Source organism: Microtus oregoni, unplaced genomic scaffold (assembly GCF_018167655.1).
Source record: "Microtus oregoni isolate MIOR12 unplaced genomic scaffold, Mior012 000011F_ref0000422, whole genome shotgun sequence".
In the NCBI taxonomy this organism is placed as follows: Eukaryota; Metazoa; Chordata; class Mammalia; order Rodentia; family Cricetidae; genus Microtus; species Microtus oregoni.
In genome coordinates this window covers 29363191-29381575 of record NW_024543070.1, presented here as the reverse complement: position 1 = coordinate 29381575, position 18385 = coordinate 29363191, and the positions used below count along the sequence as shown (strand labels likewise).

General features: G+C 42.5%; 1 protein-coding gene across 1 annotated transcript; it reads right to left on the bottom strand.

Moving 5' to 3' along the window:
- Positions 1-3538: 3538 nt before the first annotated feature.
- LOC121453582 (zinc finger and SCAN domain-containing protein 30-like) lies at positions 3539-15753 on the bottom strand. Its single transcript, XM_041660449.1, has 4 exons — positions 15714-15753; positions 8637-9059; positions 8157-8355; positions 3539-4482 (listed from the first exon to the last, which is right to left on the bottom strand). Exons 2-4 carry the CDS (start codon positions 9039-9041, stop codon positions 3539-3541), a joined length of 1548 nt encoding a protein of 515 aa, XP_041516383.1. The 5' UTR covers positions 9042-9059; positions 15714-15753.
- Positions 15754-18385: the final 2632 nt, after the last annotated feature.

Sequence of the window (18385 nt, the reverse complement as noted above, 5' to 3'; positions counted from 1 at the left end):
GATACCATAGCAACTGTTTGTAATGCTGCCATTTCTCCACCTGAGCACAATCTGCCTTGTGCAGGTGCTCAAAAATTCTCCATTTCTGGGTCTTTGGCACATGTTTTGTCTTGTGTCAGCAATATTTAGCAGTATCCTGAACATTTTAAGGGCAATGCTAGAGCAGTGAAGATGCTGATTTTGTTGGGCCTTGCCCTCTTCTGAGGAGCCCCACAGGAAGAGTATCCTAATGCTGGTGCATGGTGCAACGTGGAAAGCTGATCAACTCAAAAAGCCTTGTCATCCCTGCAGTCTCAACAGTGAGACCAAAGGCATACCTGGTCAGTTTGAGCTACATTGATGGGACCATCTCAAAAACACTGGGTAGAAACAGTCAATTCAAAGACCTAATAGTTTGGAGGAATAATATACCTTAACAAAATCAAATCTATGTAGAAACAGAAAAATAATTTTTACAAGGATACAAAAGTAATGGTGTCTTGGACATTTATAGGTGAGTATGTACTAACCAATAAAAATAACAAACTAAATGCCTAATGTAGATGTTCAGTAGATAATGTTAAAAAAGGGAGATACCCTAGATCTCTTACATAGGATCAGAAGGAAATGTAATGGGTATTTGTCAAGGGTTTTGCGTATGTTAGTCATTAGTACAAATCATATTGTACACATGGGAAATGGAGGTTATCATAGCTAAAAGGTCCAGAGTTTTAACTCAGAACTACAATTTTATATGTACTTTATACAATCCATGAAAAAGTCCCACTAACATTTAAATCACAGATGTGCTAGTGAACAATACACATATTGTAGTCATGGGAGTTACAGTCATGTTGGAGAAGGAGTGAAGGTGGTATTTATTTTCCATATAAAATTAACAAGGATTTGAACATTAGGACTCTTGCTACTAATGAGCTGTGAATACATTACCTCTGGCAATCAGTACCAAAACCCTTCAGCACTGCATTGGACCTTGACACTCTACCTAGAAATATACTTAAGGAACCATGAATATGCAGCCTTACAAGCTGTTAAAACATGTGAAACATTCATGAGATATTAAATACACTATATACAACGTGAACCCATGTAAAACATTACGCATTAAAAATAACATACAATGTCAAGATGGTTACTTCTGGATGGTGAAGTTACAGGTAATGTGCTATTTTTGTATTTAAAGTTTTACTGCAAAATCTAGCACTGCTTATAGAGGGAGGGGCAAGAGACTATAGTTCAGTTGTAAAGCATAAATTTACCATGTTTAAGGTCCCAGGCTTAATTCCTAGATCCGTAGCCCTAGGCAAGCAGGTAGTGAACAAAAGCCCAAAATAGTGAAAATAAGTACTTGCCTTCTAAAACATCCCTGTCTCAAGTTTTAACTAACTTAACTCTGATCTTTCATTGTTGATGAAATCAATGCAGACATACTTTCATAATGAAAGAATCCCCTTCAAATTCTAAATTCCTGTGCAAGTTAACTTTCATGCATGATGATTTATGGCTCAGAGAAGCAAGTGGTAAGTATTTCAGAACTCCTGTCATTAGTGCTTTCCCATGAGTTCAGCAGACATAAGTTAGCTCATCTGTATTCTCATGTTAGAGGAGCTGAAGATGATCTTACAGTCAATGTCAGTCTTTATGCTTTATGGACACCAACAGCAGCTGAAAGGAAAACAGCCAGTGCCCTTCTCTCTGCTCTGCTCTTCCTCTTGTTCCAGGAACAGCCTGTAAAGCAGTGCTTGCCTCACATGGAACTTACCTTCCTCCCCCATGCCACAGCCTGCAACTGGATCTGAGAGGACTGAGTTTCCAAGTCATTTGACAGTGACCTACTAACCTACTTCTGTTTGTGAAATTAAGTGTGCTACTTCCCTTTTTTCTACACTCCTTCCTACCCTCCAGCCTAACTCCACTCATACTGTGTTTTTACCTGAATGATTTAAAAGCAAAATTTTAAAATTCCAGTTTTATTACAATACATTCCATTGCATGCTGATACTAAGCAACTGGAGTGCATATTGAACATAAAAATATTAAAATTAGAAAATTATACTAGAGATTTTTACCAGAAATATTAGAATTACAGAAAAACAGGAAGTAGTTCAAAAGTTAATCTTGCTATGGGTAACACCATTATGGATGAGTTATACTTCTCAATGCTCGCAATTAGAAAAAGGGTTAAATGATACTTAAAACACTTGTCATCTATAAGAAAGGCAATTCACGGTTCATTTGAATTATCTCTTTAAGTCAGATCTTACATAACTGCACATCCTTTGGAAGTGAGAACCATATCCATTTTTATCTCCTCTACTCACAATAGCTATTACCAAGTCTTCAAAAATGGTGCATTTTCCTAAGTAAAAATTACCATCAGCAATCATGGGTTAATTAAAACTGCCAAATTAAAGTTTTGAAGAGTCTGAGAGATTGACTCAATATGTATTTCCCTCAAGTGGCTTATCATCTGCAAGCCTAATGCTGAGACGGACTCCAGACTCCAGTGTCCCTCAGCTTCCAATGTATGCTGTTTCCTTGATGTACATTAGAAACACTATTACGCTAACAGAATACTTCCAGATCATAAAAGTCTCGTGATCTGAAACAGGTTATCCAACTCAGGCTATTACAAACAGCAAAAGAAACCAACCTGGCTTCTGAACTGGAATCAGAAAATTCCAGCAGGAATCGAAGAAACAGGAATGTCTCCAGATCCTCTCTTCTCATCATTCCATGTATGTATTATATAAACTCTGCCTCTGTTCTTCTGCCATTAGCCTGGCTAACTTCTGTATTTTAGGTCTCAAATGAGATAGCACACCCAAGGAAATATTTAGTTAATTTGTAAATCAGGTAAAGCATCTCTGGATATCTTCCAACAGAACCCTACATTTATCTGGCAGTTATTGACACACTCTTACCAGAATTACTTGATTAATAAATTTGTATATTCGATTAACCCTAAATTTTGAGGGGGCAGTGATCAAGTGTGTTCTCCCAATGGTTAGGCCCAGGAGGTACCAATAAGGAAGTAGACTACATCAGGAAGCTCAGGGTTGAAAGAACTGGCAATGGGGCAAACAGCTTCCATTCCTCAGATATTAAACTGACCCAGGACATGACATTTCATAGCCTCAATCCAACATTTCAGACTTCAGTAACTTAAAAAATGCACTCCTGCCAGACACTGCACTGTCCACTTTGGCTGGACAGTGACCTTTGCATTTAGAAGGAGATCGTGCAGGATCCACAGTCATGGACTCACATGGAGGTGCTCAATGACAGTTCTATCTGTGGTGGGGAATGGATGAAGAACATACTGGTGAGAGTCCTCATTCAGAGTGGGTCCGTCTTTTTAAAAGTCTCTGTAGACAAGATCTAGATAAAACTCTTTCAATATGTAAGCTGTTTGTGTGGGTCTCTTAAGAGAACTGAACTAGGCTGGAAAGAAAAAGTCTTGCTGTCTGGAAACTTATAATTTTTGTGGAATCTCCCCTTCAAAGTGAATTCCTTGGATTTCACAATTACATAACTCTTACCCACAGAGCTGAACTCTGGTGTGTGCTCTCTGATGCTGCATAAGGCCTGACCTATGCCTAAATATTTTCCTACATTCATAGCATTCATAAGGTTTTTCCCCAGAGTGGGTTCTCTGGTGCTGGGTGAGGGCTGAGCTTTGATTAAAGGACTTTTCACATTCATTACATTCATAAGGTTTCTCACCAGTATGGATTCTTTCGTGTTCCCTAAGAACAGAACTTCTCCTAAAAGCCTTACCACATTCAGTACACGCATAGCCTTTGTCTCCACTGTGAATCTTCTTATGCTGAATAAGAGTGGAGCTCTGGCTGAAGGCTTTCCCACACTCTTCACAACCGTAAGGTTTCTCTCCAGTATGAATTCTCCTGTGCCTAATGAGCCCTGAGCTGCCCCTGAAAGCTTTCCCACAGTCACAACATTCATAGGGTTTTTCACCACTGTGAATTCTCTGATGTCTAACAAGATCTGCTCTGAAACCAAAGGCTTTTCCACATTCTTTACATGCATAAGGTCTCTCTCCAGTATGACTTCTTTGATGTCTAATCAGCTTTGACCTATGGCAAAAAGCTTTCCCACAATCCAAACACTCATAGAGCAGTTTCCCTGTGTGAGTTCTGGACTGTGCAGTACCGTGTAAGTTTAGACTGAGAATTCCTTCACCTTCATTACACTTGAAGGTATTCTGTTCTGTGGGGGGTTTCTTGTTAAAGCTTGCCAGACTGAAATAGCTTTCCTGGGAAGAAAGTGGACTTGTTTTGTTGCTTGCATCATCACTTCCTCTTTGCTTATTGTTGTCCAGATATCCCATAGTTTCTTCAACTATCTGTACTGGAGAATATTCCCTAGGAAGTCTTCCTGGAGATGCCATGGCCACTGATGTAACACATTCAATAATTTCTTGCTTTGCTGTTAGTACTTTGTCAGTCACCATCTTGCTATCTAAAAATGTGAATAGGGTGTGTTATTCTTTTATGTTAAAAACGCTATGGGAGGAACAATAAATAAAACAAAGGAAAAGGGTAAGTGCTGGTTCTCAAGAGATGGCGTGGTGATTTTTTTTTCTTCAAAACAGGGTTTCTCTGTGTAACAGTCCTAGCTGTCCTAGAACTAACTCTGTAGACCAGGCTGGCCTTGAACTCACAAAAACCTGGTTGGTTTGGTGATTAAGAGGGCATACTCTTGCAGAGGACCCTGGTTCAGTTCCCAGCACCCACCTGGTGGCTCATAACCATCTCTAACTCCAGTTCCAGGAGATACAACACCCTCTTCTGGCCTCTGTGGGGACCAGGCATGCAGGTAGTGCATATGCAAACATGCAGGCAAACACTCATACGTTTAAAAAAAATACCAGGGCTGGACATACAGCTCAGTGACTTTAGAGTGCTTGCAAACACAAGGCCCTGGGTTTAATCTCCAGGACTGGGGAAAGGGATACGGGTGGGAAAATGAGAATTCCCTAAACAGAACTCGAGAGTAAAATGGACAAAGAATATAAGTAAGTATTGGAGACATTGACAATTGAACAAGAAAACAATACTTAGAGGTGACAAACAGTAATACCAGTCATAAACCAGAAAGGGAAGAGATGATTCTAGGTTAGATAACATGAAAAAGGAGAAGAGGTTATACAGAATCAGGAATAAGATGACTTAAGAGTTGTAGATCTAACAAAGTAGGAGAGCATGTGATACTATAAACTGTTTGGGGGATAGATAAGTATTGGACACAGGGAGGTGGGCAGGGAATAGAAGGCAAGATAGCATTTGCAAATTCTGGCAGGTTCCTAATTGGGCAAATCAATATAAACAATAGAAAAAGACAAAGCATTTAGGAAGAAATACAGTTACAGTGACACTTATGCAAAGTGGTGCTTAATGGAAAAAGGCTAGGTGGTGGCACACACCTTAAATCCCAGTACTCAGGAGACAAAGACAAATAGATCTTTAAGTTTGAGGCCAGCCTCATTTACATACTGAGTTCCAGGCCAGCCAGGGTTATATACTGAGACCCTATCTCAAAAAAAAAAAACATAAATAAAATGCTCAACAAAGCACTAGTATATAATCAAGGCATAAAAATAGTGCACTTGTTGGGCTTAGTGGTGCATGCCTTTAATCCCAGTATTCAAGAAGCAGAGACGGGTGGATTTCTGTGAGTTTCAGGCCATTCTGGTTGGTTGGCACAGTGTATTCCAAGACAGCCAGAGCTACTTAGTGAGACCCTGTCTTGAAAACAAAACAATAAAAATAAGTATTATATTAAGTGAAATGATGGGACCAGAGAAAGTTTGCATAAATCAGAAAAACAATTTTTTCCCTGTTCCCAAAAAGACAGCAGGCATAATGGATAAGGAACACAGTAACCTCATGTCCAAAAAGTACAGTCATACCCTAAGGTACTAAGTAAGAGCTAGAGCTTCAACCAATGATACATTAAAGGAAATCAGAATCTGTCAAGACCTTAATAAAACTAAGTAGAGGGCCAAGTGTGGCATACACCTTTTAATTCCAACACTCAGGAGGCAGAGGCACAGGCCTTGTCTACAGGTTGAGTATCAGGTTCAGGACAGTCAAGGCTATGTAGCAATACTCTCAAAAAACCAAGACAGCGATAGAAAGGGAGGTGGGAGAGGGGTAGATATATCTGTCCTAAAAGATTTAGACATTCTTAGGGTTTGCATGCTGTTTGTTCTCTAAGGCTTCTCTGTTGTGAGTTTGGTCCCCAGTATAGTGATGTAGCAACTGAAGGAGCCTTTAAGAGGGCAGGCCTACTAGGATATCCCAATCAACTGTAATGCTCTCAAAAAGGATTAAGATGTTTCCTATGGAAACTGAGAACTGGTTAGTTCTTGCAAGGACTGTTCTAAAAACCTGAACCTAACCTTGAGTTGGTGTCTCTGCTGTCGCTTTTATGTGATCACACGTTTGTCTGTACTCTCATAACCAACGTCATGATATGATGTTACAGAAAGGACCCTAACCAGAAATGAGCCAATGAAGGTAACACAGCCCTAAATCTCCAAATGTATGAACAAATAAACCATTTTTATTTATAATGTTAACTGCTTCAGGTATCTCATTATACTGATTAAAAACTAATACAGATGCCAGGCTATGGTGGTACACATCTTTAATCCCAGCACTTGGGAGGCAGAGGCAGGTGAATCTGAGTTTGAGGCCTGCCTGTTCTATAGAGTGAGTTACAGGACAGCCAAGGCTACACAGAGAAACCATGTCTCAAATAAATAAATAAATAAAATCTTTATCAAACAACAACAAGAAACTAACACAGACAATTAGGTATTATTAGCTATTAGTAGATAGTTCTCTGTAAGGCAATATGATAAGATCATTTTTTAAAATGCATTTGAATGTGTAAGGTTGAGTGGGTGTTTCTAAATTAACCTCAGTAGATAAGTTACGTGATTACTTTGGTGAACTGCCAAGGACTAAGGTCAGGCCTTCAGGCTTCTGTCCTCCTATATCTAATTCTATCAACATACAACAGATTGACCTCTTAGGGCGGGCTCATACTAGCCAACCTCTTGTAACTATATAGTACAACTATAATAAGAATAATGTAAATTACATAGATTTGACTGAATAAGGCATTCTCTTAATAATTAAGCTTCGTGGGACTGTAACAAGATTGCTTGGTGAAAATGAAATCAGAAGCAGATGTGACAGGCATTAGCCACTGGGATGGCTCATGTCTATAGAGATGTTGTCAATAACTTAAAAGTCCTTTCGGCTCTAATCCTTGGCATCTGTGATACTTTGATTTATTGCCTCCTCATTTCAAATCTATCATTGTCCTATCCATAATACTGGCATATGCTAGCATGTGTGTTTTATCAGTTGAGTGAGTTAGAAGGACAGTGAGGAAGATCTTTCTCTTTATTCCTACAGCATTTAGGACACCAAACAACGATCACTAGAATAAATTTCAAAGAAGCTGTCCACCTTGGCAGCTTCCCAGCAAATTTTATACTAAGTCAAATTTCCTGGCAGGCTTTTAGTACCCTAAAGGTGGCTCTGCTGGATCTAGCCTGCTGAGCATTTCAGAGCACGTGTCTTCCTCTGTCTGTGACTGTACCTCTCTAACAAGATCAGACGTCAGCCCTAGCAGGAGCAGATGACACATGGCGCCTCTCGCGTATGTGTTCTGAGGTCTTCCCACCTTAGCCCTGTACGTTCTAGAGTGTGACTTTTAGTGAGACTACATAGTGGTCAATGCTCTGCTACTTTTCTTCTTGAGACCATCTCGTTGTGTAGTCCAGGCTGGTCTGGGTCACGCAGCCCTCCTACCTCTCAGCCTTTCAAGTCGGTACTGGTATTATAGGTGTATGCCACAACATCTGGCTTGCAGCTGACAATTTTTAACATTACATTTTCCCTTTCCCTTATTAGAAACTTCCTTATAAGTGTGACAAAAATACTTTTGAAAACAGCATTAGTCTTGGAATATGGCATCAGAAAATCTTATGAAAGACTTTAATTATTAATCCAAGTTTTAAAAATTATATTGAAATTTCAGATTCTAGGCTGAGCCAATAGAAGAATATTTCAAAGTCAGCATGATTTTCCACAATACTTAGTGACAGTACAGATGACAGTCATTAAGAAAGTCTTGGCACATTTGATAGTGCTCACCTTCATCCTCAACCCTAAATGGTAGGGTTGCCCCATCTCTCTCATGGAAAACCTGAGGCTCCTGGGGTTCACTCCTGCAATGGTCCTCCAAGGACGGCAGTGGGCTACTCAGAGGTTTCTGTGTTCCCATGGGTGTCATTTCTTGGCCAAGAGCTGTGTCCTAGAATAACAAATACCAGCACTGTGACTCATGATATACAGGAGAATCACCAACAGCGATGGACAAGGCAGAAGAGCCAGAAAACTCTTCAGATGACTAGGAAAACAACACCACCACCACAGACCCCATGACTTGAACTAATGGATGAATAATTTATTCACCAAGAGGCAGAAACTGGCTAAGTTCCCGAGAGCAGAGTCAGTGCTACTCATAATGGCTTCTCTAATAACCACAATAGATCAAAACCAACAACAACAACAACAAAAACCCTTACCTCTTACCTGCTGTTTAGGTTCATCAAATTCTCTCTCCAGCTCCTCCAGCAGAGTAACAGCCTCCTCTCCGTTTCCAGGTCTGCGCTCCTGCACCCAGGCCTGCAGCTCCATAGGGAGGATGGCCACAAACTGCTCCAGCACCAACAGCTCCAGGATCTGCTCCTTGGAGCGCTCCTCTGGCCTCAGCCACTGCTGACAAAGCTTCTGCAGTTGGTTCAGAGCCTCCCGAGGCCCAGTGAAGTCAGAGTAGCCAAACTGTCTAAACTGCTGGCGGAAAACCTCCTGGCTCTGGAGGTTTCCCTGAAGACTGAAGTCCTGCCTCCAAACATTTTCTTCTTCAACTTTCACAAAGCTGAGTCCATTTTGTCCTTTTGGAGCAGGACAGGCCAAGGCTGTGGCCTCTCTGAACATCCTGAAAAGACTACCTAGCTGAGGCAGAGAGGAGGTGGACAGTGTTCACGTTACACAGAGAAAGCATGTGCTCAGAATGTAACTACATGTTTATGGAGGACAGCCACTTGGTATACACCACTGAGGGCAGGGGGAGAGACTGGCCTGCAGAGCTAAGGAATGCAACTCTCTGGTTACTGTGCCTGTGTAGAAAACGGGCTAAAAGGGTACGGTACTTCCATACGAATGATAACCTTTAGATTATTCAAGATTGTTTTCAGAACATGAGACAAAATTTTAGTATAGCTACAATCAAGTGACCTTCAGTAATAACATTAAGGACAATCATGATTTGTCCGTTCTCCGAATGAGGCTTCCGAGGACCATAAGATGACCCAGGCACACAGCTAATGAACAGCAGAGCTGGACTTTGCATGCAAAGTATTTAGCCCTGTCACAGTCTCCCAAAAGACAGGAACTCAAATGTAGCACTGGTCATGGGCCAGGCAGCTTACAAGAGCTATTTTATTGGATTTCAACAATACCACTGTGCAGTAAATACCATCCCATGTTTTACAGATGAAGTCAAATATCTTGAATTTGCCTGACGTTCAATCACTAGCTGTTTTTATTCCGGAATGGATTGCCCAAACCCGTCTTGGTTGTTCTTGCAAATTAGTAATGACGGCAAAAATGTTTGGATGGGGTCACAGGAATGCACAAAGAAGGGAAGATTGTTCCTCATTGAAAGTCACAGAAAATTCCCTTCATTATTTCACAAATACTTAAAAATCTACTGTGTGCTATGCAGACTGCTAAACAAGTCTCACATTAAAGTTTTCTTCCAATGGCCTCCTAGTTCAGCATGATAAATCAGAGGAGAGTAAACACAGGAAAAGACCAACGACTAAGACCAGAGAGAGGGGCCAGAAGAAGCAGGGAGAGCAGCCTGCAAGATAAATCTCAGACAGTGTGATCTGAGTGACACAAACGGTGTGAAAGGACATGGCCTCTCAGAAGCTGACGGTGGTTTAGGGCTAGCAGACCAATGGCTGTCACCTCCAGGTATAGCTCAATTAGCCACGGAAGATGAATCCTATGACAGATCCAGTCAAAATCTCCAGGAATATGGCTTTATTAAATGTCCCAGGTATTTCTATGCACCCACATTTAAAAGTCTATGCCAGACCCTGGAACACTAATGGATACTAAGAGAAAACATACTTATAGCAGAACAGCCAAACCACCCATGGTCTGAGCCAAAGCCATAGCATGGCTGGAAGGTCTGTCTCCCAGGCAGAGTGGTATGCAGAAGAGGTGGGTCCACAGTCATTCAGGTGAGAGACTGTAATGGCTTGAGGAATAGGATCCAAGATACAGAAACTGAACAAGACTTAGAGACCTACTTGATAAAGGTTTGGAAGATAGAGGGGTCAAGACCAGGTATAGTGTCTCAAGCCTGTAATCCTACCATTTACTAGCCTGAGGCAAGAAGACTGAATCCCAGGTAGCTCAGGCTACATAGTGAGTTCTAACCTACTGAGAATCTAAAGACAGAATTCAGGTTTCTGGGCACTTCTAGTGGCTGGAAGATGATTGTGCCATATATTGAACTATTCAGTAAGAAAATTAGGTCTGAGATACCTTCAAAGCAACATTTCCTCTGTGCTGTGACAGATATTAACAGATGCTTCAGAAATAACCAGGGACAAACAACATGTACACATACACATAAACCCAGGGATAAATAACATGTACATGCATACCATATAAATATATACATATATACAGTGTAAGTGTATATATATATGTGTGTATATATACACATACACACAAATATAAATACACACACATATATTTTTATATATTTTAGAGACAGGGTTTTACCATGTAGCTAGGGCTATTCTCAAAACCCACAATCCTCCTTACCTCTGCCTCTTAAACACCTCCCAAACTCTTAAATTTTAGTATGAGAGAAATAATAACTACATCTTTTCTTACTAAGTCAATCAGTATTTAAGAAATTTCAGGGCTACATAGTGATACCTTATCTCAAAGAGGGTGGAAAGACAAGATGGCACAGAAGACACTTGCCACCAAATCTGATGACCCAAGTTTGATACCTGGAACACAAAGAGTAAGAAAAGAACCCCTGAATGTTTTCCTCTGATCTATACACACACCCCAGATAAATTCAAATGTAAGCAGAAATGCTATGTGCCATGCTGTCAGATCTGTTTATACCGGGGCTGCACACTGATGCATGCTCTTCACTTGGTGATCCTGAGTCTGTTACTAGTCTCTAGCCTTTTGTTCAAGTGTTTGGGATATTACTCAGTTTTTGAAATGCCATGATTTATTTTTAATTATATATATGGGTGTGTGTGTATGGGTTTGTGTTCATGTGTGCAGTGTGCCCACAGAGGCTAGAAAAGGATATTTGATTTCCTAAAGCTAGAGTTACAGAAAGTTGTCCACCAGCCAATATACATGCTAGAAAACTGAACTCAAGTCTTCTGCAAGAGCAATATAAGCCCTGAGCCACTTCGTCAGCCCTCACACAATTACACTGTAAGTCCTGTGCCTGAACACCTTGTCCTTCAGGTGCATGTGGCTGAGGGGCGTTTATAATCATAAAGAATATGTTATGATTATCCTCCAGTTCCTTTCCAGCGTTCCCCATAAAATTAGCCCTAGCATTTTTCTTTTCTGTCTCTCTTCACGTCCCCTGTCCCCCAAGATTCCATACCCTCACTTTCCGTTAATATCCAGCAGTTAGTCTACAACTTCTACCTGATCTACGAGACCTAGTTGTCTACAGTTGCTCATTCTCGTCATGAATTTTCCTGAAACTCTCGAAAGGACTTTAGATGCAGCGTAAGTCATAGTATTATACTTCATAAAGTCACGGGGTAACCGCCAAGCTGATTTTTGCCAGCTTAAACCAGGATTCAGGTCAGGCGGTGGTGGTGCACGCCTTTAAACGCAGTACTCAGGAGGCAGAGGCAGGTAGATCTCTGTGAGTTTGAGGCCAGCCTGGTCTACAGAGAGAGTTCAAGGACAGCCAGGGCTATGCAGAGAAACCCTGTCTTGGGGGAAAAGCAAAACAAAATAACAGAAAACTCTGTGTTCAGGAGGCAGGAATATCCACCTGGCTGTGCGGCCAGTAGCTGACACCTCAGCAGTCCTCTCGAACTCTTTCCTGCTGTTTTTACTTCCTACTTCTGGAGTCTGCCCTTCCAAATCTAGTCATCACCCCAATGCTATTCCATGTGTGAAACCACACAACGTAACCACCTGCTGGGCCCAGACTCACTCAGTCCCCACCAGCCTGTTATCCACACTGTAACCAGAGTGGTCTTTGCAAATTGAAAATATTATATTCCTCTGGCCAACTTTTGTTCACAGCAGTGTTTACTGATCAGGGTCAGCTGTCAGTTTTGACTTTTGATACCTAATGTGATATCAAGACTGTTCTTGGGAGGCAGGAGAAATGGCTCAGCAGTTAAGAGCACTAACTGTTCCCCCAAAGGAGCTGGGATCAAGTCCAGCACCTACAGGGCAGCTGAGAGCATTCTGTAAATTCAGTTCCAGAGGATTCAATGTCCACTTCTGGCTTCCAAGGGCTCTGCAAACACTTAGTACACAGAACATGTAAATAAATGAAAAATAAAAGAATCTAAAAGACAAAATAAAACAAACAAACAAAAAGACCACTATGGGCCAGACTGGTTTTCACTAGCTAGCAATCAGTTCTGGCTGGCAGCTAGATATACTACTAGTAAGACTAGATATATTTCTAGTAAGGATGCTACATATGTTCTCTGCCCTGGGACAATTTTTAATGTCCTCACGTCACTCACTGGGGATGGGAATGGGGTGACTTCTAGCTCAGTCAGATGCACCTAAATCAGATCCCAGTAAGTACATCTGTGACACCATCTACAAAGGATCCTGAGATGTCAGTGCTGAGAACTCTGAATCAGTCAAGGAGTTGTAAGAGACAAGGTTCAAAGGAACTACATTTCCCTCAAACTACTTCACTTTTTGAAAAAAAAAAAACAACCCACTTTATTGGGGTGGGGAGGGTTTGCTGGAGATGGTTCAGTGGTTAAGCACACTTACTGCTCTTACAGAGAACCCAGGTTCAGTTCCCAGTACCCACACAGGGGCTCAAAACCACCTTAACTCCAGTTCCAGGGATTCCCCTGCACATGGTGTACATAAATGCACAGATACACATAATACAAATACTTTAATGGGACTACTGGTCTTGTCTATGACTCTACAACAATCTATATTGTTCTGGCTCACCATTGTGAGCCAAAAAATCACTCAACCCAAAAATAAATGAAACTATACACCACAAATACATATATAACTGAACCTACATATGTGTGTGTGCACGCGCATGTCCATATGTGTATGCGCTCACGTGAATGTCACCATGATCAAAAAAGAATTTCAAAGAAGCACTGGTCAACACTGTCAGGTACCTAATACAAACTGGGAAACATTTCCAGAGCACTTGGCAGATTGCAGGTAAGTGATTTAGCTCACAAAAGCACCAATGTTGGAGTCAGACAATCATACTCTGTCTAGTAATCATGGTGAGATTTTACTCAGCAGCTGACCTTTTCTGAGATTCCATTCCCTCTCCTGGAAAGAGCAAGGTGCAATAGGAGCTCGGGCTGCTGGTATGTTAAACACACTTTCACACAAATAGTCCTCCTCCCAGTTCTCACAGCAGGAAGCAACTCGGTGTGAGCATCCTTTCTCTGGGAACCAACAGACCCAGAATCCCCTCATCCCAAGGTCTCAGGAAGGCTCTCCCCCTCAGGACCACTCTCCTATCCTAACCACTTCAAGGTCAGCAGCAAACAAGCGTGAAAATCTCCACCTCCCAGGGTGCGCTGAAGTGACTCAAACAAGCAAACACAAAATGTGCTTCTGCTGCTCCGCCACTGCCATGGTAAGTCAAGATTCTTACCATTTCCCCTTGCTTTTCCTGCCTCCTGACTGGGAGCTTTCGTGTCAAGGCAGGGCCCATCTTCTGAGGACTGTAGGAACAAATCTAGCCTTTCCAACTCAATCACCTCCTGGTCTCTGTCTCACCACACTTGAACAACAATAAAACCACATTTTAAAGCTGGCCCAGTAAGATACTCAAGGCAAGAGGCAGATCCCATTCCACAAGGAGTGACAAAATAGGCCTCACTGGGAAATTTACCAAAAGGGCATCAATAAAATCAAACCCATGCTCTTGATTCTCCCATCCTCTCTCAGAGGGCAAGTCTAGAGAGGCACTGCAGTGTTTCAGGGCCACACCCCCACTTCTTAGCATACTAACTGGGGAAGCAAGCTTGTCCATGAGGATATAAAGTAACCATTCTGATCAGAAAACCTGATTCAGGTGTCACCCAGGAAATGGTGAAGGGGGTGGGAGGCACTGAGCTTGGGTCCAAGCCCTGCCTGGAAGGCAAATCCAGGCCCCCAACTAGCCATCAGTCTAACCAAGAGGAAACCCCCAGGACCCTTCTGGACAATCCTCTCCTGGCAGGGAAGGCTGTAACCAACTATTAAAGCATCTGTCCTGAAAGTAACGTGTTAGAATGTTCCTGCTTGATCATTTAATACTTAACAATACACTGGGCCTTTGTAGTAGATCCCAGCTTTATCAGCCCATTTTAAATGTTTCAACACGCTTTGTTTTCACAGCATGCTATAGCGTAAGTTCAACTGTGCTAAGAGAAACAGTATATCCAAGCTGTCCCACCTATGGGGCTTGGGGGGTAATCCGGACGGCTGTTTCATTGAGTTTGCTTTTGTTGAGTTTGGTTTTTGTTGTTGTTGTTTTGTTTTTTACTTTGAGCTGGCCTTTAACAATGTGGTCCCCCTGCCTCCACCATCTGAGAGCTGGGACTATAGGCCTGACTCTGGAGTCCACACTCTTGATGCTGCCTCTGCTGAATGCTGCTCACATTAGCGTTACTAAGTCAGGGTGCTCACCAGAGAGCCTGGTTTTCACAAACTTGTTAATATTTATTGTGTGCAGACACTCTATTTGGGGCTGGACGGTCATGAGGACATTACCCTGCCTTACAGAACTCAACAGCGGGGTAAGAGGGGGCGGCATGTGTTAAACAGAAGTACACTTGTATCTAATAGTGAATACAATTACAGAAAGCCAGACCTGGTAGCACAGGATTGTGAGCTCTGTGGGGGAGGCTGAGGCAGGACTTCGCCAAATTCAAGGTCATCCTGGGCTAGAGTGAGCTCAGGGCCAGCCTGGGCAACAAGTGAGACCCTGTCACCAATTTTAAAATAATAACCTAGAGAGAAGCTGGTGCTCTCAGAGTGTTTAATAAAGGAAAGCCAAGACCATGACTGAGATCCGGCCCTGGAACCAGCTTTGTTCTCAAGCAAAGACCTGGCAGCACCCACAAGCAAGAGGCGCCGGTAAGTGGGAGAGCAATCGGTGTAAAAGAACCGCAACTGGAAGCGCGCGGCAAGCAGAGGCGCCAGATGAAAGACAGGCGACCCGCGGACCTAGAAGAGGCCTGGCACAGCTCCATGCTCTCCCTGAGAGGGGCGCGGGACGAGGGGTATAAGAGAGGGTGTGTGGGAGGATGGCGGCCCGAACAGAAGGGGCTGGAAGGCATCAAAGCCGAGGGGCTGCACCTGAGCACTCACCTCGGCTCCGCAGGTAGCCCGAACCGCCCGGGGAAGCGGGGAAGCCACTAGAAGCACTCCCCCCGGAAGTGGGGACGAGAGGGTCCCTCTAGGAACCCCGGAGGACTACTATTCTGTGGCCGCCGTGCTCTTTGGGGAGTCTGCTAGGGAGGGGTGTACTGGGAAAAGAGTGACTGAATACATGATAAAATTGCAAAGAAATTTTACAGTGAACCAGATCTTGAGAGCTGAATCAAATCAGTGCGTGGAAGGGAATATCAGGTTTTCAAGAAATGTTCAATATCCGTACTATCCAATATGGACAACATTGGCCACATGAAGCTACTGATGATTAAATTATGTGTACTTTCCCCTCAAGTTGGTCTGGCCGCAAAGGACTCCCTGCTGATGATTATTCTTTCCCAACTTTATTAAGATCATTGTTTAAAGGCAAAGCTTTCCTGAGAGCCAAAAAAGGTGTAAATCAAAATACAGGTGTTGAGCCTGATAGAATACCTAAGTTATGCAGGTTCTGAAATACCCTTCAGAAACCAGCACTCACGTTCTTTCAGGACTCTATGGTGAACTACACACAGTCTTCTAACAAAGCTTGTCATTTCTATGCATGCATGGTTTATGTTTTCTTAAAAATCAAGATTACAGCAGGCAGTGGTGGTGCATGACTTTAATCCCAGGAGGCAGAGTTCGATGGATCTCGAGTTCGAGGCCAGCCTGGTCTACAAAGTGAGTTCCAGGACAGCCAGGACTGTTACACAGAGAAACCCTGTCTCTGTATAAATAGAGTGGGGGGGGGGGACGACCACGATTACAAACATCAAAAAGAAGAATGTTCTGCTGTTTTCTCTGACCCCGGTTCTGTTGCCCAGTTCTGCTATTCACTGAGCTTTGACCAGTACATAACTCTGTGGTCATGACACAAGAGTCTGCATGCATCTCCTCGCTTCTCCATGAATCTTCAAGCGGAGAGGGCTCAGGCTTTTGAAGACCATTCTAGATCCTGTGTGTCTGTTGTAGCACAGTGTCTGATATAGTAATAGTCACTGAATAAATAAATTCACATAGTCCTAAAAAATTCTAATGTTATCAAGGCATTGTGGCACTTTAATCTCAGCACTTAGAAGGCAGAGGCAGGGGGATCTTTGTGAGTTCTGATTTATAATAGTGATTTCTAGAAGAGTCAAAGCTACATAATAGAGACTCTGTCTCAAAAATAAAACCCAGTAATAATTTTTTGTATGTTATTTTATTTTTTATTTTTTTATATTTTTATTTTTTTAAATTAATTTATTTATTAAAGATTTCTGCCTCCTCCCCGCCACCGCCTCCCATTTCCCTCCCCCTCCCCCGATCAAGTCCCCCTCCCTCATCAGCTCGAAGAGCAATCAGGGTTCCCTGACCTGTGGGAAGTCCAAGGACCACCCACCTCCATCCAGGTCTAGTAAGGTGAGCATCCAAACTGCCTAGGCTCCCACAAAGCCTGTAGGTGCAGTAGGATCGAAAACCCACTGCAATTGTTCTTGAGTTCTCAGTAGTCCTCATTGTCCGCTAAGAACCCAGTAATAATAATATTAACCCAAGGCTTCATTCCATGACCATGAGTCTCAGCTTACACCTGTGGCTCCTAGCTTGACTCTGCTTTCTCCCACTTTGCTCCTTTCTGCTTTGTCAATATCAAATTCCAGCATTAGACTCCTAGTCACACGAGCACTGCAAGACTACCTGGCCAGTTCCTATATTTGTGCAAGCCAACTTTCCTTAAGGTTATACATACAACACATACACACTACTACTATTGTGCTTCTACTGGCTGGACAATGATGCTATATCAATAAAGAAAGTCATTTCATGATGAAAAACGGGGTGGTGGGGAGTGCATACCTAAAATCTCATCACTCAGGAACCTAAGGCAGGAAGACAACCAGGAGTCCCAGGTCAGCCAGAGTTGTATAGCTAAACCCTATTTCAAAACAGCACCACCACACAAGAGGACTGCAAGATGCCTCCATGGATAAAGCACTTGCTGGCGCACCTAATGACCTGAGTTCCTGTCCTGCAACTCAACGAAATGGGAAGGAAACAGCCAAGTAATGCAGTTTTTCCTCTGACCTCCATGTGCAAAGACACATACACACTAAATAAATAATGTCATTTTTATAGAGAGAAAATAAGAAGTGACATGTCTGAAATCTCAGCAACACAGTAGGCTCACGCAGAAGAATTGAAAATCCAAGGCCTATACTTTGGCTTCATAAGGGGGGTGGAGTGTAGTGGCTGGGCATATGTCAATAACCTAGTGTTATCTGAAAGAAAGGAAACTTAACAGAGAAAAATGCCTCCATAAGACAAGTTGTAGGGCATTTTCTTAATTAGTTATTGACAGGGGAGCACCCAGTCATTGTGGGTGGTTCCATAGGTTCTATAAGAACGACCCCTGGGCTGGTGGTCCTGGGTTCTATAAGAAAGCAGGCTGAGCAAGCCATGGACAGCAAGCCAGTAAGCAGAACCCTTCCATGACCTCTGCATCAGCTCCTGCCTCCAGGATCCTGCCCTGTTTGAGTTCCTGTCCTGACTTCCTTCAATAATGAACAGTTATATGAAGTTTAAGCCAATTAAACCCGTTCCTCCCCAACTTGTTTTTTGGTCATGGTGTTCTTTACAGCAATAGAAACTCT